General features: G+C 42.5%; 1 protein-coding gene across 1 annotated transcript; it reads right to left on the bottom strand.

The window, feature by feature from the left end:
• Positions 1-1935: 1935 nt before the first annotated feature.
• Positions 1936-22446, bottom strand: LOC130377316 (protein adenylyltransferase SelO-like). Its single transcript, XM_056584379.1, has 29 exons — positions 22370-22446; positions 22179-22286; positions 20620-20997; positions 20179-20400; positions 19539-19927; positions 16623-17821; positions 16169-16429; positions 15691-15942; positions 15342-15576; positions 14914-15036; positions 9365-9819; positions 9146-9264; positions 8734-8862; positions 8491-8555; positions 8341-8397; positions 7985-8083; positions 7723-7790; positions 7501-7588; positions 7345-7414; positions 6948-7020; positions 6773-6856; positions 6176-6305; positions 6004-6048; positions 5821-5902; positions 5390-5482; positions 5143-5222; positions 4985-5028; positions 3952-4031; positions 1936-3740 (listed from the first exon to the last, which is right to left on the bottom strand). The coding sequence occupies exons 11-29, from the start codon at positions 9582-9584 to the stop codon at positions 3618-3620; spliced, it is 1749 nt and encodes a 582-aa protein (XP_056440354.1). The 5' UTR covers positions 9585-9819; positions 14914-15036; positions 15342-15576; positions 15691-15942; positions 16169-16429; positions 16623-17821; positions 19539-19927; positions 20179-20400; positions 20620-20997; positions 22179-22286; positions 22370-22446; the 3' UTR covers positions 1936-3617.
• Between the last annotated feature and the right edge of the window lie 1338 nt (positions 22447-23784).

Raw genomic sequence — 23784 nt, forward strand, 5'->3', positions numbered from 1 at the left:
CACTAACTTGGAGCCTGTAACAATTTTAACTAATCATTTTAACCAACATAAACCAAACATCTAAGTAAACCATGAACCAATAAAACATCCTTAATACTCAGGTAACAGGTTAACTCACCAGGAAGCCAAAATACATCCATGTGCCCAAGAGTAATGAGAAATTAATGACTTACAGTTTGCAGTTATGCTTCATGGTTAAGTTGGGATACTCACAGAACTGCAGTTAAATATCCATGATAGACCTTTGAAGGAAGGAACAGTTTACTCATGGTCCAAATGAGACTTAACCAGCACAATCCCCGATTTCCTTCACACATTATCAGTGATTTATATTCAACATACAAGTCCAATAGTTGTGCTTTTCCACACAATACTCACATCAGGTTCAGATGAGATGCTCTTCTTTACTTCAAAAAGTCTTTAACCGGTTCCCTTTTAAGTGAAACGCACCAGATACTTCTCAGCTGCCTCTCGCTCCTGGTCTTCTGCCGAATGTCAGTCCTCCTGCTCCTTTTAAAATGGCTCCTCTGCCTCCGGCCAGGTGTCCCCCAATCTCGCTGATTGGGGAGAGAGTGATGCTCTTCGTCGCCACTCAATCACCCCACCTCAGACCCGCCCGGGCCGAGGTTTAAGTGGCGGGATGCCACAACACGCACACACCATAGGTATACACCATATAGATACGCACACACCATAGTTGCACACCATATAGATACACACCATAAAGATAAACACACCAAATAGACACACACCAAAGATTAACTTAACATAGATACAATCTAGATACCACCCCCCCACACACACACACACACACACACACACACACACACACACACACACACACACACAAAAGATACACTTACGGCTTAACCCAGAGTGAAAATGAAAATGCTGCGCGCCAAATTTATGTGTATGCTTTATTGTGCATGCAAACTTTTTCATAATGATTTATCTAAATAAACGAAATATGCGGTTTATTATAGCTTTGAATAGCTACCTGACTGCTATGCTATCCCCAAATGTCTAAAGTTCCATTCAAGTTATTGCAAATGAATACAAGTGAGGCAGACCTCACACACACACACACACACACACACACACACACACACACACACACACACACACACACACACACACACACGCACAGATCTGACTGGGGATAGGATAGGTTAATACACTTGAGGTGGTAAACAGGTTGTTGTTTATTCTCTTGCCAGAAGGACTATGTATATCTAGACTAGGCTACTTATAAATGTTTATGAATATTTTTATTTATTTTTTTCCCAAAGATCATATTCGGGGCTAATTAAATAACATCCGAGGCTTTATCCCCGAATAAAACAGCATAGGGACGCCACTGCCTTAAGCTAACATATTTATCCACCATAGCAGACACTTTAAATAATAGTTAGAATTACATGCAACTTATTTCAAATTTCAAATAGTATACATACAAATATATATAAAAACGAAAATGAAATGGCTAAAGTGCAAAATTATGATGTAGTCGAGTACAAACAGTCTACTCTCATTGCATTCTTTGGAAGTTAATTCTGACTGATATACTGTTATCTTCCACAGCATGACATAACACATCTCAGGAAGTGGTGGTGCTCCACTTTGTTGGAGAATCTCCATACTGAAGGGAGATTCTGAAGCAGATTTCCTGTGAATTCCAATATTAACATAACCTTAACAATGACCTACAAAAACTATTTGTGTGTGTGTGTGTGTGTGTGTGTGTGTGTGTGTGTGTGTGTGTGTGTGTGTGTGTGTGTGTGTGTGTGTGTGTGTGTGTGTGTTTGTGTGCAGTCATTGCAGACGGTTTGCTTATTTCACGGAGGAGGGCAGAGAGATGGCAAGAGGAACCTATCTTCGCTATCCAGAGGAAGCGCAAAGTGTCCGAAATGGAGGAGACGTAATATTTGTCTTTTCTTTATTTTTTATTGGTTTGTTTGAAGAGAAGAGCAGAAAATAAAATTGATAATAATGGATACCAATTCCAAGAAACATATTATTTGAAACGAAATGAAACCATATATTGGTTATTAAGCATACAATATACACCGCAAGAAAATAAAAAGGCAGACGTTTTTTGCAAAGCAAACAATTTCTGTTCCCTCTTTCTTCATTTGTCACGTGAAGTCGTTCCCCATTTTGTTCTACTTTCCCATCATTGCCAGTACGTTTTTTTTTTTATTATATCAATATTAATTTCAACAAAAATCAATAAATATAAAGAGAAAAGTCGACTCTCTCTAGCTTTCAATTCAATCCTGTTATTTGTTAGTTTTAATCCGACTGTACATTACATTGAAAGGATGAACCTCAGTTTTGTGATTTAGACCTCACTTGACCTCACTCCCAGAGGTCCACGGTGCAATGTTTTTTTTCACCACTGGGATGCTGACGGCGTTACCCGCCTACACAGACCTTACTCGATCTGGTTCCTGGCCCCTGAGAGTCTAAGCAGTGTCGCCAATTGAATACAATGACTGTATAGGGGGTTAGACTCCCAGTGGAAACGTTCTGGGTTCAATAGCCTTCGTGTAGGCATCCTTGATCAGGATGCCAAACCCAAACCTGTACCTTAAAGACCTGTGTCTGAATACACTGGAGGCCGCTTTGGATGAAAGCGAATGCACAATGACATACGTGAGTAATTAATTTGAGCACCTTGCACATGTTTCAGCGATCAAAGCAACGCTTGGAAGAATCTTTTGGGGGAAATGAGCGACAGGTAGGCCTACTATTGTATATTTGTTGTTGAAGTATTTGAATGTCTACATCAGCAAAGAAAGAAATAATAAAATACACCATGTTTCTATGATACCTTGGATCCAGTTAGATTTTATCAGAAAACATGATCTGTTCATGTGTTTTAATAAATTATAAAAAATAAAATAAACATTTTAGGCTTCATGAGATTGCAGAGTGCTTTGGAAAAACCTTCAGACATCTATCATTTTTTAATAAAATGTCTTCCTTAGACGCAATCAGGCATTTCTTACGTCTCCATGGTCAATTGACTGCTTATTGGCAGATTTTGATATGAACACAGGACATTGTACAGGATATATGAACACATGAAATGGGACAGAAATCTGGTGCCAAAAATCCTGAGGTGAAATCAACACATCATGACACAAGAAACAGACATTCACACGGTGTGGTAAAGTGTAAAATAATATCTGCAGGCTGATTTGATGGTGAGTTTTATTTTTGTTGTTTATTCGATTGGTATCAATATAGTCAACATAAAGATCCATTTCGCAAATTAATTAAGAATTTACTGTTTTATCTTCTCCTTAAATGTACACACATATTCCCTGTGGATGCTATGCTACGTTGCATGTTAGGGCACTTAGCATGCTAGCTAGCAGAGAGATTCGGACACAGAGCCTCTGATGCTCAGCCTACCCTGGGGAAGTAACGGATGAAAATATCCAAGTTCTCCGTATTTCTGTCCAACAGGAAATAAAAGGGAGGGAATGATGAGTTCTCAGGTGGCTCTGACCTTTAAGTTTGAGGTCAGCTGACATTTTCAGAAACAAAAACTCTTGTAGTTTCATACACACAGATCTGTATGTCTGAAACAATGACAGATGTTCTTCCAATCAGGAAGAGCAGCTGACCTTTAACCTCCGCCCCCACAGCGGAGGCCGCGCTGCATAGCCTGTCTCCTCTGCAGCGTCTTGCGCTATGAAGGGGTTCCCCAGAACATCATGTAACAGCACCACCTGGTGGTCAGAAGTGGAAAATACACTACATAGAATCATGTCATGCAAGATGGTAAAAACTGATACAATCTTGATACAAAAAAACACATGAAAACATAAGAATGTATCATCGTAAAGTAGTCATTCATGCCTATTTTTTTTAACAATATTGATTAATTCAAATCACAGACCGAACTGTATGGTCAAGAAGCTTCTGAAGCATTTTACAAACCTCTGAAAAGTCGTTGGTCTCTGCCTTCCTGGTGGCCGACTCAGCCATCCAGTTCCTCAGGACGTACCTGGGGTTCACACCTGTGGATACATTCACAGCACTTTAGAAGGGGTGACCTTGAATCTTGGCGATTCAAAACTTTGATTGGAAAACATCTGTCTTTAATAGTCGAGAAGCTGAAACTGTTGCCGGGTGACAGTGGGACATTCCAGGGAGTGATACAAAAACTCGGCTTCTAGAAGGAGCCTAGAGGTTATGCAATGTTTACTTTGTGGGGCTGGCATAATGATTAGGTCTTCTGTATGCAATCTGCTGTGTTATGTTTAAACAACACAAAATTATTGAGCACTATTGAGCCGCAAAAATGTGTATCTCAAGTTAATCCATGATCAGTGGATGATGGGTCTAGCCTGATCAATCAGATTAGACGCTGAGAAATCATACTCGCGGATACTACCCGAGTTTACTCTCTTCTTTAAGCGTCTTTAAAATGGAATTCGGGGGGGGTACTTGTATTTAACTGTTTTGGTAAAGAAAATCAATAGTAAAATGTTACAATATAAATAAAATAATAACAGTCCTTCAACCAATCAGACCAACGATCGCAACAATCGCTTCCCTGTCATCATTGTGTTAAACCAGCCAATAGCGCGCCAGGGGGAAAAACCAGCTTGGTGATTGGCTCTAGTAAAAGCGGATTGGAAACGGAAAGAAATGTATTGCCCTCCAGCCCCTGCTGCCGAGCGAATTCAAATCACTGCAGAACGGGCTGGGGGTACCCAGTCCAACACCGTAGCCTATCTCAACAATAACCGCATTTCATATATTTATTTTTATTTCAATATTTATACTTAAAAATATATTGTAATAAAATAAAAATTATAAAATAAAAATTGAAGCGGACTCAATTTGTGGTGCTCAGTGTTGATTCTGTGGCGCTGCGCCACACATTGGTCTATGTATGGGAAACACTGCAGATTCTTGAAAAATAAACCATATGTTGGGCTGAAATCGGGTGATTTGATGAACTTACTCTTCATCCGGTGCCGTCGATCCTCATCATCATCGCCTTCCTGTCTGGAAAGACAGACCAAAAGGTCAAATCACAGAAAGTACAATCGAGACCAGCTAAACAATACGTTTGAGGAAGAGATGCAATGTTGAGAAGAGACATGACGTTGTCTTGCTCACCTGGCCAGCCTGAGCAGGTACAACCTCGACCAATCAGAGAACAGCTGGTGGGACGAGAGGTCATGAAGAGCCCACGTCACCTACAGAGAGAGAGGAGGCATCAAAATCCCCGCTCGCACAGTAATGGCAATTTGGCAAGTTTAACAAAAATAATGCAACATTTTGACTTGCGTTGTATGTTAATAAAGTCTGGTGAGCCAGACAGACTGGGAGAGAAACAGGTAAGCGTGAGAACGTGATTGAGGACCTGAGTGAAGCCACCGCGGTGAAGCTGCTGCACTGACGCCTCGCTGAGCTGTCTGAAGGTCATGGTGAAGTCTGACCCCGTGTCCTCCATCATCTACCTCGCAGCCAATCCGAGGAGATAAACACACAAGCAGCCAATCAGAGAGCAGATATACACGCAGCCAATCAGAGAGCAGATATACACACAAGCAGCCAATCAGAGAAAAGAGAGACTAATGATACAATTAATATTATACTTACACAAAACCAATGGTGGTCATACATACATACATACATACATACATACATACATACATACATACATACATACATACATACATACATACATACATACATACATACACCTGGACTACACTCTGGTGCTGCTGCCATGGTCTGGTTCTCTCTTCTGCTGCTCAATACGTTCTAATCTTCTTGCTGGTAGAGTCTTACCTTAAGGAGGAAGGCTATAAGATTCCCGTCCTCCTCTTCATCACCCAGTAGCCCCAGCTTGGCCTTGAAGAGCTGGTGAAATCTGAAACCAAATAACAACATATATAAGACAAATAACCACTGTCTAAAGTTGGAAAACCAAGAGCCCAAGAAGAAAGCGATCAACACAATATGTATTCATACCTCATCTGGTAAAGTCCAGCGTAGCCCTTTAACACAGCTGCAGCCCTGGGGGGACACACAGACCTCTAGTTAGACCCTTACACACTCAAAGGACAATGGTCACGCTGGTCCATCTCCTGGTATGAGAGAGTGCTGCTTTACGTTACACCATGTGGACCATAGTTGTACGCACCGCTGCTGCTGGCTGGGGGAGAGGGCGGGCTGCAGGGATTCTAGAAGCTTCTCCAGGTTGAACAGACCCACGTCAGCCTGCGCTCCGATGCTGTAGCGGCCCTCGTCGTCTGAGGTGTTGGGGACAAAATCTGTGGACACAAATTATTCTATGATATGGCTTGAAAAAAATCCAGGAACAGAATGAGAAACAGGTAGATCGACTTTAGAAAGTGCTTAGAGCTGTGTGCTACACTAAATGGCTAATTTCCTAACTTTTTTAAGCTTATGAAATATTCAACCACTATTAACGATTACTATTAATTGTATTAATAATTAGTATTCTATACTAACTATCAAAACTAAAATAAAAAAGTCACAACCGTTTCTTTCTCTTTTATCTCATCTTTGCGAACCTAAGGCACCTAAGGCAATTTCCCCTTTCTAGTGTAAAGCTATTTCACTAGATACATCAGTGTACCACATTTTAAAGATTAAAAGTTTTCAAAAATATATGAGAAATTCGGTCACGGATACAAGATGGCTGAGATACAAAACTACATGGTAACCAGGAGGCCCTTTTGGAGCCAGCTAGGGAAACCTGAATGTTTGTATTTACTCGGGTCGTAGGACTCCATGAAGCCAAAAGGTCCGTAGTCGATGGTGATGGAGAGCAGGCTGAAGTTGTCTGTGTTGCAGACCCCTGGTGGACAAACGGGGTGTTACAGGAGGTCAGGGATGAAGAACTTCATGATGAAGTACTTTGTGAAGTACCAGGTGGTACAGGCACTCACCATGTGCAAAGCCGACAGCCATCCACTGGGCGATCAGGTGAGCTGTTTCCCTGACAACCGTAGAATAAAATACCTTTGATGAGGGAAATATTTTTAGTTTGAGTTGTCGCGAAGCAAGACCCCTAACCCTAACTACTCCAGACGAGCTGGCTGTCGCCTTGCATGGTGGACTCCGCTGTTGTTGCGTGAATTTGTGTATGAACCGTTGTAAGTTGCTTTTGATAAAAGCGTCTGCTAAATGCCATAAAAGTAAATCTAAATATGGGGGTTATATTTCTTTGTCCGTTTCATATGGAAGTGCTTCAGAATTGTTGTCATACAATCAAAAAGTAAGAGGACTGTACATACAATTATTATTATTATATTAATCCTAAGGTATTTGAAGTCTGATTCTCACCAAATATTTATCTGGGTCCTCTGTAGCAATGGCAGGGAAATTATTTTCAATGATGAAATTTAGTAATTTCCTGAGGGAAGCAAAAAAAAATAAACAGTTATTACAAGCCTTGCAATGTGAATATATTGATACCTTACTGATAGCTAAAATCCTGACCTGAGCAGATCTAGTTCCCCACCTCGGGTCAAGACCTCCAGGGATCCGATGCGGAACCAGGACCTGGCTAGTCTGAGAACTACAGCTCCTGAAGACCACAATACAAACCACCGCTCAGCGCGATGGACAAACACGCAGAAACTTCCAAACCTCTGCTTCAAGAAAGCTACGCATCTGCAAGTTAGTGAAAACAATTCAATCCTTTGGGACCCTGAACTGTACCTCTCTCTTTCCTCACGTTTCCGTCATAGAACTGATCTCTCCAAACCGACTCCTCGCTCACCACCAGACTACCAAGACACAAGAACACAAGAAGATATGGCATTCATACGTTTCAATTGTTTTTTTCCTATGAAAGGAAATCTATATTTACAAATAACATTTGACTTAGTATAAGCATTATCATTCTAAACAAAATTATGGATTTATTTTATTTTTTACGGTAGTCAGAGCCAGAGTAATGGATCCAGAGCTGCCCTCCTACCTGGCGGCTCTGCTGGTGGCAATGCCCAGCGCCTGCATGGCTTCACTGCACAGGAACTCTCTGACGGACGAACGCACCACCGCACGACCATCTCCAGCCCTGCATCAACGTGAAACGATGAGGGATTACATCACGCCCAGTAGGCCCTGACCAAGCGGCACTTGTCACTCTGTAAAGAGTGGGGGAGACGCCGAATGCGTCCTTTAAACAATGTGTGGCACAGGGGACATGCTCAAAGGGCCCGTGACAAGCTATCTTATATATATTTAAAAATATGTAAACGCAAACCCAAAGACTAAAAAAATTCATAAGGTGAATAAATGTGCGTGGCTCTCCATCCGGGAACACAGCACTACCTTGAATATGGTGTTTTCCCCGAGCCTTTGAGCTGTAGTTCCCATATTTCACCTTTTCTGTAAAACAATGCATTTTAAATCATTTTTATTATTATATGACTGTTATTATTGAACTATGTCTTGGCTTCAGTCTTGTGAAGCAGGACCCACCTGTTGGTATACTGGCCAAGCAGGTGAGCTCTCCCATCTCCTAACTGACCAGACCAGTAGCCAAACTGGGGAGAGATTCACATTCAGGAAACTTTATTGTTAACCAATTTGTCATCGGCCTCGTTCACATTAAATAGTTTAACACAATATCCAGTTGCAGACAAAACATTTTGAGAAAAGTGATGAATAATGTGTTTGAGTGCAGTATGTTTAATTTGTAGTTTTTTTGCCAATAGGTTTAACCTGGTGTCCTCCGTATCGGTGTGCCAAGGGAATCGAACCAGGTATGAGTTCAGCACCGCTGACGTAGTGCAGGAAGGCATCTGTCTGGGTGACTCTGATGTCCAAATCCAAGAGATCCTCAATGACGCTCTGCATATAAGAAATAACCACAAAATCATGATGATTTGAATAATTGTACAGGTAGGTTGTTGACTGTGTTGTATATAAACAGGATTCTGAATATACTATCAATCACTGAACTCATTTACATATCCACTTCAAAATACAATTGAATAGAGACTCAATGAAATAGTATATTTTACATCGATATCATCACATTGTAAATTCTCAAGAAGGACCTTGTTTATTGATCATAGATTTCTATGAAATACGTTTGGTCACTATGCCCTTAATAACAACCCTTTTGAAGCACCTTGGAGACTGCGGCCAATGTGACGGGAGCTCTGAGCGGAGCGGGGAGCGACCTGGAGAACACGCAGTTCTTCACAGTGCGGACGTAGTCGCCATCCACCTCGTCCATTGGAAACGATTCTGCAGAGACAATGGGACATTTCATATACGTGTCGTGTCTCTGAACTTGTTTTTCTGCATTGTGTATGCGTCACATGAAGAAAGGATGTATTATTGTTACCTATCAACTTCTGACAGGACACTTTGAAGAGGTCCATGCTGTGATTCGTGGTGTTTGTGACATTGGACGTTTGAGAATAAGCCCGATGAATTTTGGTTTGGTCATCGTGACTGTGGCACTCGTTTTCACCTTCGCAATAGCCCGGTTGATTCACAGCTTCTTGCAAAAAATGTTGTCCTCTCACGTAAACTACCAACAGCAACACATATATGGTCCACATTGGAACAAGAAATCCAGAAGTAACGCGTTCCAGTCGTTAGTATGTCTAGTCTTGATTTCAGATCAAACAATAGGGCATGCTATCTTAAACATTAAAGTAGTGATGTTATGGTTTGCGTCGAGGCATCGGGGCGTGTGTCGAGTACCTCGGCTCCTCCCCCAGCGAAGCTCCGTATCGAGTAGGATTCACATAGGCGAAATGACGTAGCGTGTGACGTTCGAGGCTTCATCTCGGGCTGTTCCGCGATATGGGTTCACAATTGGCACATTTTTACAAAAAGAAGACACAGTTCCAAGATCACTTTAATGGCTATTTAATTAATCACACTCATTCTCAGTCATCATGCAGTTCTATTATTACAATTATTAGTAGGCTACTGTAGTTGATAAGACATTCTATTTTGCCCGGGATGACTTAAAATCTTTGTCAAATGATTTTTTTTCTACCATGAGCTCGGGAGATATTTATGAACGGCACACTCACACGTATCACTGAAATGACTTTAATTCTCAAATGTTTTGATGTTGTACGAAGCAAACATCACATCATCACAGGAAACTCTTTCTTTCATCATAATTTCATTCACCACTAGGTGTCCCTAGCGTACTCATTTGAAGCTTCTAGGTCGAACCACTTTGATGGTTCATCTGGCTGCGAGGCTTTGACGTTGCATGAGGCATCATCTCGGCACCACTACATTAAAGGTCATGGTTACATCTAAACTATTGCAACTTCTACCACCATATAGGCTACTTCAACATAGACATCGAAGACCATACATTTTGTAGACTTCCGCGTTTCGCCATCTCATGTCATAGATATATATGTAACTACCTAGGTAAAGTTAGTTTCATATTCGACTTTCGCCATTTAGCGCAAGTGGATTGGCTCATGATGAAACTGGGGGAGTGGTTTCTCCATGTAGAAAAACAATGTGGCTCCGCCCACATTGTTTATATTTTTATGTTGGATCAAATATTTTGTTAACATATCTGTTAAATATATTCACATTGTTTTGCAAAAGTACCAAAATAGTGCATGTATATTATTGTAACAATGGTTGTCCTACTTCCACAACCATTCGCCTATACTAACAATTTAAAGGCTGTGTTGCAGGGTTTATGTTCCAACGAATTTGTGCATTTTGCTTGTTGGTAATAAAGATTTAAACTGTTATTTATTGTATTTAATGTTGTTAGGTATCATAAAACGGAATGTAATACGAAATAGTAGGTACTATTTTAGCGGTTTGCTATTGATTCTCATTTCCCCTGGAATGCATTGCATGACGTCACGTTGGGGAGACACGGACCAAAGCCGCATTGAGATCCTTGAGAGTAGAGACTAGTAAGAGAGTGTTCAGCAGATTATACAGATACATAAATAAATACATAGATATTATATATGGTTAGTATATGCTACACGTGAACCTCCAGTGGCAACCCGGCCCGAGGGGGAGAGCCAGAGAACATCCATTGCGTAACTCCAATAAACACAATGGAGAATACCTGAGGCAGAGGGTGAGGGAGATCAGGCCCTTTGTTGTTTTCCCAGAGAGGGGAACCGGGAGTCCGAGCGGAGCGGAGTACCTCCAGGACCCAATACGGACAGGCAGACTCGTGGATATAACAGACTTTCCCCGGCGACCACGAGAGAACCCACAGGCCAGGACGACGCGCGCCAACACGGCACACACCACCGGGACGGCATGAACGACGGGAGTGACCTCCCTCGCCAGGGACTAGACCGGCCCGGCCGGGGAGACAATTCCCCTGGACACCACCGTGGCTCACAGAGTCACTTGTATGATTTTTGGTTTTCCCACGTTGGGCACAGACCACGCAGGTTTTTTCCGTTACTTAATGAATAAACGCCCTACCGGGCTTTGACCGGGTCTTGGCGTGTGATTTTTTCGGCGTGAGAGAGACATTCCTGGGGCCGGGTCGCCACACTCCTAAGATGGCGCAATTTGATTGATTCTCTGTCTCGAGATATTGGGCAATATCCCATGATTGACACCTCAAACTCTATATTGTTTTCATCGCAAAATGTCCGCTAATAACAACAAATAAACCGCTAATAAAAACAAATAAATCCCGGCAAAAGTGTTATCTTGTTTATTTTTGGAGTGTTCACGTGTCGTATACTAAAAAATTTAATCAACAATTATTCGCCGAAGGCAAAGTAAATAGTGACTGAGCTTCATACTAGAAGTCATACTAAAAACGGATAGCAAGCGAAAGCTAAACCAGACTGTATCAATCACATACTTGTGGTCCATTCTAACTTATGGTAAGAGGCTAGTCTTTAAATCTTTTTATTGACTGAATGTTGAAGATGGTTGTTGTGGGCTGTCTGTCAACATCTGCCGGGTTGGACGATGTGCTTTGTGTGTGTGTTCAATGTACATCCACAATGTAAATATGTGGTCCATAGTGTTTAAATGTGGGCGATAGTGTTTAAATATGGGCGATAGTGTTTACATGTGGTCGATAGTGTTTACATGTGGTCCATAGTGTTTAAATGTGGTCGATAGTGTTTACATGTGGTCGATATTGCTTAAATGTGATCGACATTGTTTAAATATGGTAGATAGTGTTTAAATGTTCTTTTCCCTCACTCTCCACCTCATCCCTAACTCTCCACCTCAAGCTGGTGTGTAGTGAGCGTTCTGGCGCCAATTGGCTGCCGTGCATCACCCAACTGGGTGCTACATATTGGTGGTGGTTAGTGAGGTCCCCCCTTCACTTTTGGCGTCTTTGAGTGTTATTAATTATTATTATTCTTCATGTTTAACCTCTGTTTTCCTTTTATTCCTAGTCTGTTTTACATAGTTTTGAATGATGACTATATGCTCTGTAAGGTGACCTTGGGTGTCTTGAAAGGCGCCTCTAAATTAAATGTATTATTATTATTATTATTATTATCTGTCTGGTCGTGTTTGCGGTAGATTGATGGTTAAATAATGTCACACCATGATCGGTTATACTTGCAGGCACTCATTTGCAAGTGCACTGATTGCGTGTCCGATAGGCTAAGATAGCCCATAGCTAGCATTAGGCCTAACTATTTCTAGATCTGACTAAGTTTACCTGTACTTATCTGAACGACATAATCGCTGTCACTAGATATAAAGAAAACGTTTACTTTCACTCGGTGCTATGAACTGACAGTAAAAATAAATAAAAGTGTCATTATTGTATGCACTGCTGTTCATCGTTGCTGCGTTGCTAAATGATAGCAACTCTCCACTCATTCTCCTCTGCATGCATTTAATTGGCTTTGACCGCCATCAGTTCTCGACAATTCCTAATTCGCCCTCTCACGTCTGACAGGTTTGAAATCATATGGCTGTGGGCCATCATACATGTTATTTGTGGTTCTTGCCACCTCTTAGACGCCATAGTTCTAGAACTAGGCTGAGGTGAATGGCGGTAGAAAACACCCGTTACTGCCAAAAACGCCAAAAACTGGACTTTTAACACTATTGGAGACATTTTATAAATGATACACATATTTTGAGCGCTAATGTACCCATTAATCAAAACTTCCGGTGAACCTGCACGTAGGCTTTTGATAGAAATCCAGAGAAATCAATAACTTTGATTTTAAACATTAAAAGCGCAATAACTTTAGACACATGCATCAAGCAAGAGCAATTTATTCAGACTAAGTTGAGCAAGGTTGTGTTTGTGTCTCACAAAGGGTTGGTGTACTTTTGTTTCATTGAAACGTTCAAAGTTATTCAACAGGAGGAATTCTCTTTGAAATACAATTATGCTTTAGTGAAGCCAGGACAGCTAGGATGGTTAGCCTACCAACCCAGACAGGTATTTTCCGTTAAAGATCCCATGGCATGAAAATGACACTTTCTGAAGTTTTCTAACATTAATATGAGTTCCCCTAGTCTACCTATACTACCCCAGTAGCTAGGAATTGTGTTGGGTGCAAAACGAGCACAAGGCATTCTGCTCCGCCTTTGAGAAAACAAAGCTCAGACGCTTCGTTTTGGAATTTTCCCTGTATGTCGTCATAAGGGGGGATGCCACCTCCCCTTTCTCTGCCTTGCCAGCCCAGAGACTTTGGCCCGCCAATGAGATTCCAACGTGCGAGCGCCATGTGTGTGTGTGTGTGTGTGTGTGTGTGTGTGTGTGTGTGTGTGTGTGTGTGTGTGTGTGTGTGTGTGTGTGTGTGTGTGTGTGTTTACACACACTGTAATGCAAGTGTTTTACACTTCGTTATTTGGATAACCGTCTTCGTTATTTGGATAACCGACGTGTTATGGGGCATAACACGTCTGACTCTCGTCTCTGGTATTTCCACTCGTAGTGGGGGTTATCTCAGCCTTGGTTGAGAAGGAATTGGGGTAAAGAAACTTTGGCTTTGACTCCCTGAAGTACATGAACCACGACATGGAGGAGAAAGGGATTGATGCCCACGAATGTCTCCCGCTTGAGCTCCGCTTCCCGCTGCCGAGGGACCACCGCCTCGGCGCTGCCCGCTGCAGGAGAAGTGCCTAAGCGTTGCGAGCTGCCGAGGCGGTGGTCCCTCGGCAGCGAGGTTCCGGCGGGAGACAACCGCAGTCAACAATCCCTTTCTCCTCCATGTCGTGGTTCAGTCTACTTCAGATTGATGTGGACATGTAAGAACCAGAGACATCGGAGAACCTCCTCAGTTGCATTAAAGCTACAGACACCGAAACGGCTCGTTGCTGGAAAGCTCAATGTGCGACTGGCTCGTAGTGGCTGTAATATCTGCACCACGGCTGAATTTCGGGAACGTCTTCAAATGCTGTATTTGAGGCCCACTAATATCTATATCAAAGCATCCATAAAGTAGCATGCCATGGGACCTTTAAGAGCTCTCCTCACAGTTGCAGAACATCCTGGAAACCAGCAGGTGGTAGCGATGAAGCAGAACTACATCGCCCAGAGCGAGGCCTCGCTGGGGCAGTCACAAGTGGAACATACACAATCAGGTAAATAAGTCAAACAATTCAAGATTAATCAGATCATGTATAAGCAGTGTTGGCAAGTATTCAGTACTGGTAATTAAGCGTCTTTGTCCCGTTTAAACTAAATGGAAACACTTTATCTAGTTTCACTATTTAGATCAAACTGGTTAAATCTCTTGGTTGTTTTTTTGACAGTGATTTACATCTGTGAGGTTTCTGCCACCTGTGTCTGGTCACTTTCTCTGAAAAGAAGAAGAGAAAGTGACCGGAAGAACAAGAAGTACTTCAGTGACCCTGTAAAGCAGAACCATTGGATTGAGGAAGTCCCAAAACACAGAGTCTATTTCCTCTTTAGAAATACCAAGAGAAGCTTACCCAGGGACAACGTTGGGTCTCTTAATGTTGACCATAGGGTGGAATGGCATAGTGAAGGTCATCTTTCTCTTCTATTTCTTCTCTCTCTGGTTCAGCAGCCAAGTGATTGTTCAGAGCTAAGACCTATTCATAAACAGAAACAGAAGGTGGCTATCGGGAGTGAGGACAGAAGAGAACATTTAGAAAATACGTTTCACTTCGACGAATCTTCTAAATCGGGCAGAGGGTTGAACTTAAGACTTTTGTTTATGAAACTAGACACAAATGTACAGTCTGTCATAGCAACTGGGCTAGAGCAACAGATAAGGACCCTTACTAAGGTAACAACTAGAAGTCTCTTGTAGGACCTTGTGTGCGGGCCTCAGGGAATTTTCACTGTGTGTCTTAGTAAAGGATGGGTTAGAAATAAATGGCTTCCTGTGTCTCACCTCCTCCACGGTATCTGGCCTTCCTCCCTGTCCACATACTTTGCTGGAGGACCTCTTTCTTCTGGAGAAGAGAACAGAAAGAGGAAGAAGCAACAGCAGAAGTGAAGGAATGGAAAACGATAAAGAGAGAGAGCATCTTACCTCATCCAGAGGAAGGCGAGAAGGAGGAGTATGGTGGCCAGTAAGAAACCAATGGTTGTTACAGCTACCCTTGCTCTCTGTGATGATGATGTCACTGGAACATAGTCATATGATTTCAAGCACCTCACTGCAACATTAGTCTGCCAATGTTTAACTGTGCGTCTGTGACTGTAGGGATGGTGTGTGCTTCTTTTAAATGAACAATTACCTTTAATGAACAAAAAGGTAGTGTCATGATGTCCGATTTCATTATGAGCTTGGCAGTAGTAGTTTCCTCCAAGCTCAGATGTGATATTCGTGATGGTGTGGTTCTGCCCTGATTTTCTCACTGAGCCATGATCCTTGAACCAGGTGTAGTCAGCTGCTGGGTTGGCATCACTGCTGCAGCTCAGAGTCACTGAACTGCCCTCCTCTACTTCACCAGAGGGACTCATGGTCACTGAGGGGGTCATTGGTGCGTCTGTAATGAACATAAATGATCAATATCCACCCTAAAGATATAAAACTGTGTAAAGAATGCAACTACAATGCCAGTATGATACAGAACACTGCTTATGCTAATAAATACTACTAATTAATGAGTAATAGTGTTTTACAGTGATACAGCAATAAATGAATACCAGCTTAATATTTTAAAGACCAGATGTAGAAAAGGTGTTTACAAAGGAGAAAGATTTTCAACTCACACTTGACATCCATGAATATCGAGTTAGAGCTCAGTTGTCCATATTGGTTCTCTGCGTGACAGCGGTACGTTCCTCTGTCTTCAGGGCGGACTGAGGGGAAGGTATGAGGTTGACTTGGTTCCCAGGGCAGAGGTTGGTTGTTCTTGAACCAGGTGTACTCAGCTGCTGGGTTGGCATCACTGCTGCAGCTCAGAGTCACTGAACTGCCCTCCTTTATTTCACCAGAGGGACTTGGTAACGCTGATGCGTGTTTAGGCCCATCTGCAGACAAATAGAAACATGTAAAACAGCAGTTACATTTATATTCATGAGAGTATTAAAGATAATGACAATCAAAAAGTAGAGACGTTTTTGGGTACATTGCATAATTAATTTACTGACAAATAATGTTTACAAGATTCATTTATTTATTTTGAACATCTGTAATATGATGTAAAATATGTGTTTTACTCACATTTCACCATAATATTGATCAACTCAGATGTTGTCCTTAGCACAGTCTGAACTATACAGTAGTATCGTCCAGAGTCTGAAGACAGGATCCTTCTAAAGGCGAGGTATGGTCCCTGCTTCGTCTCCCTGGAGGAATGATCTGTGATTAACCTGAACCAGGTGTAGGTAGCTCCTGGGTTGGCATCACTGCTGCAGCTCAGAGTCACTGAATTGCCCTCCTCTATTTCACCAGAGGGACTTATGGTCACTGAGGGGGTCTTTGGAGCATCTGTTAACAGTTATATTTCATTAATTATAAAATACCGGCAGTTGGGTGCATCTAACAATAAATGTTTGTAGGCTATGTACGTATATATGTATGCATGTATGTATGTATGTATGTATGTATGTATGTATGTATGTATGTATGTATGTATGTATGTATGTATGTATGTATGTATGTATGTATGTATGTATGTATGTATGTATGTATGTATGTACTGTATGTATGTGTGTGTGTATGTAGGTCCTCTGTATATCTCTAGGACCGTTCATCTGATCTACTTCACGCTTGGCGTGCATATTGCTGAAGAAGTGCCGTGCTGACTTATTTGGAAACACGACACGTTCAACATTAACACACTTTGAACCAAACTGTGCAGCAGTGGGGCGGGGCTTCAGGGCTCTGCAGTTCACTTGGTCACTGTACTTGGATGCTGGATACACAACCTTTATATTAGTCTAACAATAATTAGAAGAGTCTCTGTATTTCTGCATGTATTTTCTGTTCATTCAAATCAACACACGTGTATTAGTGGGAATACAATGTGTGGTGTCTGTAAAGTTTTTTAAAGGAGCAACACTCGAGAAAGCTGCAACCATCAATACGGGGGGGGACAAGCAATGTGCCCTTTCTGATTGCTTGTTCATAGTAACATGTAGTTCTGTACCCTAAAAGGTCCATTACATCTGGTATCATGTCAGTGTGCTATTGAGGGGACTTACGCACTAAAGGAGAGCGGAGATGGTATCCTTCAACAGCACATGAATAGTTGTTTCCAGACTGACTGTAGTCCATGTAGTGCTCTCCCCGTCCTACATTCTGTCCATTCTTGAACCAGATGTAGGGAGTGTCACCAGCTTGACCGCACGTTTTGACACAATTCAGCTTTGCATAGGTAGGATCGACAGCGTAAGGAAAGTACAGCTTCACCTGGAGATCTGTGTGTGAGAACAAATTATACACAAATTATTGTAAATAATTAAGATAACATAACACACACACAGAAAAAAAGACTGTATGGAAAATCGTAAAAGAGGAGGAGAGACCCTGTCCGGAGGCCCAGACGGAGGGCTCGTCGGCCAGCGCCTGGTGGCCGGGTTTGCCAAGGAGCCCGGCCGGGCACAGCCAGAAATAGCGACCTGTCACCACCCCACCAACGTCTGGAGGAGGCCCCTGTCTTAGGGATCCTCAACTCGCACCTCGGGAGGAGCTTTTCTGGCATCCCTGTGGAGGTCGGGGTGTTGAACGAGAGTAGGCGATGTTCAAAACTTCCATTGCTGAAGCTGCGGTGGTGAGATGTGGCCTCACGGTCTTAGGTGCCTAACGGGGCGTTAACCATTGCACACCATGATGGACACCGGTGGTCAGGGAAGCCGTCCGACTGGAGAAGGAGGCCTTCCGGGATGCGTTATCCCGGAGGACTCCTGAGGCAGTTGAAGGGGAATGACAGGCTCAAAGAGCTGCAGCCGCTGCCGTGTCGGAGGCTAAGCGGCGGGTATGGTAGAAGTTCGGCCATGGAGAAGGACTTTCGATCGGCACCAAGGTGCTTCAGGAAAACCAGCCATCACCTCAGGAGGGGGAAACGGGGAACCATCCAAGCTGTGTACAGTAAGGATGACCTTTGTGGACCTCAACTGAGGAGGTAGTCAGATGGTGGAAGGAGCACTCCTGAAACCGACTAACAGCCCCTCAATGGTAGAGGCAGAGCTGGAGACTGATGGGGGTTCTTCGTCAATTTCCCTGGTGGAAGTCACGGCGGTAGTCAAACAACTCCACAGTGGCAAAGCCCCCGGGATTGATGAGATCCGGACAGAAATGGTGAAAGCTCTTTTTGCTTGGGAGTCTGGGACAGTGCCAAAGGAGTGGCAAACCGGGGTGGTTGTTACCCGGTTAAAAAAGGGGTACCAGAGAGTGTGTGCCAATTACAGGAGTAGCACACTACTCAGCCTCCCTGGTAAAGTCTACTCCAAGGTGCTGGAAATGAAGGTTTAGCCGATAGTCAAACCTCAGATTAAAGAGGAACAATGCGGTTTCCGCCACGGACGTGGAACAACGGCCCAGCTCTTAACTCTCGCAAGGATCCTGGAGGGGGCCTGGGAGTATGCCCATCCTGTCTACATGTGTCTTGTGGATCTGGAGAAGGCGTATGACCGGTACCTTGGGAGATACTGTGGGAGGTGCTGCGGGAGTATGGCTTTAGGGGGGTCATTTCCCCGGGCCATCAAATGGGTTGCTCAGAAGGGTGGCTGGTGTCTCCCTTCGAGATAGGGTGAGAAGCTGAGCCATCCGTGAGGAACTCGGAGTAGAGACGCTGCTCCTCTGCTTAGAAAGGAGTCAGTTGAGATGATTCGGGCATCTGGTAAGGATGCCCACTGGGCGCCTCCCTAGGGAGGTATTCCAGGCAGGTCTAGCAGGGAGGAGGCTCTGGGAAGACCCAGAACTAGGTGGAGAGATTATATCTAAACACTGGCCTGGGAACGCCTCGGGATCCCACTGTCAGACCTGGTCAATGTGGCCCGGGAAAAAGGGAAGTCTGGGGCCCCCTGCTTGAGCTGCTGCCCCCGCGACCCAACCCCAGATAAGGTTGAAGACCTTATAGATGAACACACACACACACAGACAGACACACTGCACTCATTGGTAATCCAAGTTGACCTGTTACAGATAACGTTATTTCAGGGTCACCAGGATATTCCCCTTTTGGATTGGTTTGTTGTGAACCTAAACTTGTAGGTAGCAGAGTCAGTCAGTCTCAGGTCTTTGATTCTCAGGGTACATTTTTCCATGACATCTGGTCCTGGCACAGCTGACCTCTCCACAGCTGTATTCAACACGACCTGTATAGTCTGCATCACATAACAGATCAGTATGCTGAGACTTGTTTCCTTTAGTAAACCACAGTGTTTTGACTGTGGTAGGGTTGTACTGTAGGTCGTAAGGGTATTCATAAGTGCTGTCGATGTCAGCCGTTGCTCCTCTTAAAGTGCAGACCAAAGAGGATTGGGGGTAAGTAACTGTCCCTTCACCATTATTACCCTGAAGTGCTGTGAAAAAAACAAACACATCAAATGAATTATACAGAAGTTTTAATTCTAACAATACAGAAATAAAAAAGTAATAAAGGAGGGGCCGTTGAGAAAGCTGCAAGCAGCAAAACAGGAAGCGAGCAATTGGCCCGTTCAGAACAGGCCTGCTCTAAACGGGCTCTGCACTCGTTCATAGTAACATGTAGTTCTGTACCCTCAAAGGTCCATCACATCTGGTATCATGTCAGTGTATTGTGGAATAGACTTACACACTACAGGAGAGCGGAGATGTTCGTATCCTTCAACAGCACATGAAAAGATTTCTCCACCCTCAGGTTGGTTCCAGTACCACTTTCCATCTCCTACATTAAATCCATTCCAAAACCAGATGTAGGTAGGGTCACCAGGTAGATCACACGTACTGAGACACTCCAGCTTTGTCCAGTCAGGACTGCTTATAGGGGAAGGAATGGACACCTTCACCCGGAGATCTAGGTGTGAAAACAAAGTTACACACAATTATAAAAGAATATTAAGATAAGACAACCCAAAAATGTACACGTACACACATATCTTCTAAAACGCACGCACGCACGCACACACACACACACACACACACACACACACACACACACACACACACACACACACACACACACACACACACACACACACACACACACACACACACTGGACTCATCATAGTTTACCTGTTACAGATAACGTGACTCCAGGGTCACCAGTATATTGCCTGGCGTGTCTTGTTGTGAACCTAAACTTGTAGACAGCAGAGTCACTATGTCTCAGGTCTTTGATTCTCAAGGTACATGTTCCATGACATCTCAGATGTTGACAATGGATCTCTCCACAGCTGTATTCAACACGACCTGTATAGTTTGTATCGTGTTCCAGATCAACTGGCTGAGACTTGTCTCCTTTAGTAAACCACAGTGAATTGACTGTTGCTTCTTCGTGCTGTATGTCGTCAGCGTATTCATAAGTGCAGCTGATGTCAACCATTGCTCCTCTTAAAGCACAGACATTACTAGTTGAGTAAGTAACTGTCCAGGCACCTTTGCCCTGAAGCACTGTGAAAAAACAAACGCATCTCATTGAGAACGAACAAGACACAGAGGTTCACCTGATGAACGGATCAGAAGATACATAATGAGATGAAGGCTGGTGGGGGGAGAAGAAAACTACAGATACATGCTGACCCCTGAGCTGTGAGAGGAACATTCCAGAACATCACGCATGACACTAGTGGAATAGCCAGGGAGGTATGGAGTTCAAACCCCCCTGAAATATAAAATAGTTATTATTTTTTATTTGAAGCCAAATTAAGATTGGGTTGTTAAGATAAAAAGATATTTTTGCAATTGCAACAGGATTCACATTAATTGAAATTAAGCCTTAAAAACGTTACTATATGGGCACATTATTTGTAACATTGAGCCATGCAGTAATAAGCCTCGATAATAAAACTATAGGCTTCCGCCCCATAGTCCATGTTCTTCTTTTGTGGTAATGTGACTGGCTAAATGTAATTAGTTTGATGAGTAGAAAAGGTTTGAAGAGGAGAGGAGGTGAAGAGAGGAGAGAAGGTTAGGATTGGAGAGAAGGAGAGGAAAGAAGGATATAGGAGTAGTGGTGAGGAGACAAAGTAAGGAGGGGAGAAGAGTGGAGACAAGGAGGAGGAGAGGAGACAAATAGAGGAGAGGAGACAAGGAAACGAGAGGAGAGGAGACAAGGAGAGGAAAGCAGGAGAGGAGAGTGGAGAGGGGACAGGAGAGGGCATGCAGTGTCTACCACTTAATCAGAATTCCAACATTGCAGCAGAAAATGTCTAAATCATCATTAATGGAATAAATGGTGGGAAAACTGTAGCTTTTGACATTTACCTTCTCTCAAAAAGTCTAACACAAACAAAATTAACCCTTTGATTAAGTAAATAGTTAAGGTTTGCCTAGCAACCGGTATTGCGTATTGTGATGTATAAACCAGTACAGTACTTTCACTACAAGAGGCTGTATACAACTTGCAGTGAAGTAATGAACCATAACTGAAACAAATAAAGTGGACCATTCTCTATTCGTGGTCTGTTTAACCAAACACAGCGTTCTACAGGGTGATTCTTTAATGTTCTATTTATTATTAATTTATCTTAAAAATGCTGTGGTTTCACCCTCTCCTCATTCCACGTGCTTGGTTGTCATGTTATTGAAACAGTTCAACTAAATGTTAACAATGTATCAACCAATCAACCAACCTGGTGCTGACAGAAGGAAAACTAGAAATCCTCTTGCTGCTGATCTTAAATTCATAGTGAGTCCTCTCCTCTCTCAATCTGTTTTTCTGGGGAGATATTTAAACACACCTGCAGGTCAAAAACACAATTAAAGGTAGAACAGGGAAAACTAAATGTGTTAAGCATTGGAATACAAGTTAAGAACATACAACCTCTTACTGTAGAGGAGGATGCTGGTCTGACATCTAGTCTGTGGTTCCAGTTCATCATGCAGCTGAATTGCTGACACCAAAACATATTGAAAGACTTCCTTCCTCATCCCACCATGATGAGCAGAAGAACAGAAACCTGCAAACTATTGGGCCTATCATAGAATTTTCCTTGTGTCTTGTTTTATCATCTGCTATTTTTTATTATCATTTTATTAATCTTCTGTCCTTCTGCTTCTTACTCAAGTACACACGCACGCAGGCAGGCAAACACGCGCACACACACACACACACACACACACACACACACACACACACACACACACACACACACACACACACACACACACACACACACACACACACACACACACACACACACACACACACGACTCATCATAGGTTACCTGTTACAGATAACATCACTCCAGGGTCACCAGTATATTCCTCGCCGGGTAGGTTTGTTGTGAACCTAAACTTGTAGACAGCAGAGTCATTCTGTCTTAGGTCTTTCTATCTAAATTTAAAATGTGTATCTAAATGTTAAATGTAAAACCTAATTGTGTCTTCAATTTATGACATTTGTATATAATTTTTAACATGGATTTTTTACATTTGAACATATAGTCGACGATTACATATAACGTGTTGTTTTACATGATTTTCTGTCTCAAGTGTCGGGAAAATTCGCTAAATGTGAGGAAAGTGAGCTAAATGTTGAAAATGTGCCAGCTAAATTTTTTTTTATTTTTTTTTAGAATCTGCACCACATAGCCAAGACGAGCCGGATATTGAACCAGCTAAATTGGAACTTACTTTATTCAGAAAACAAAGGTTATGAATGGAAGTTTAGTTTAGTTTATTAAAGATCCCCATTAGTCTACACACCATAGTGGAGACTATTCTTCCTGGGGTCCAGGCAAAAGACATTACAATACATATTAAAAAAAGTGCAGTACAGCATGATCATTGTTGGTGACCAAAACACAGACTTAGTAACCAACATTTACATTACATGTAAAAAATGCAAAAAACAAAAAACAGAGAATTAAAAACAAATTATTTTTGTCAGTCCAGAAATACCTTAAATAATAACCTAATCTACTCTAATTTCCTTTCTGATTATTGCTGCCTTAAGTTTCCTTTTGAATTCACCTTTATTCCTGGTTAGAGTCAAATATGAAGGGAGCAGATTCCAGTATGCAATGGCTCTGTACATTACTGTTTTTTTGAGTGCATTGGTTTTGGGTAGAGGACAAGTAAAGTGACCACTTGGTGCCTGTCTGGTATTATATCCATGTCTCTCATCTACAGGCGATTGCTGTAAAGACGTAGGAAGTATGTTGTGGAAGTAGGATAGACATTGCCTAAATAATATTCTATATAGGCCTATGTTTTATTATTATTTTTCAATACAG

This window comes from Gadus chalcogrammus, chromosome 23 (genome assembly GCF_026213295.1).
Source record: "Gadus chalcogrammus isolate NIFS_2021 chromosome 23, NIFS_Gcha_1.0, whole genome shotgun sequence".
Lineage (NCBI taxonomy): Eukaryota > Metazoa > Chordata > Actinopteri > Gadiformes > Gadidae > Gadus > Gadus chalcogrammus.

Excerpts from the sequence above, each read along its gene's own strand:
- LOC130377316 (XM_056584379.1), bottom strand. The coding sequence starts at position 9,584 with ATGTGGACCATATATGTGTTGCTGTTGGTAGTTTACGTGAGAGGACAA. Across the intron at positions 8,084-8,340 it reads GGGAAAACACCATATTCAAG|GGCTGGAGATGGTCGTGCGG; the intron begins GTAGTGCTGTGT and ends ACGTTGATGCAG. Across the intron at positions 7,791-7,984 it reads GCCACCAGCAGAGCCGCCAG|TCTGGTGGTGAGCGAGGAGT; the intron begins GTAGGAGGGCAG and ends GTGTCTTGGTAG.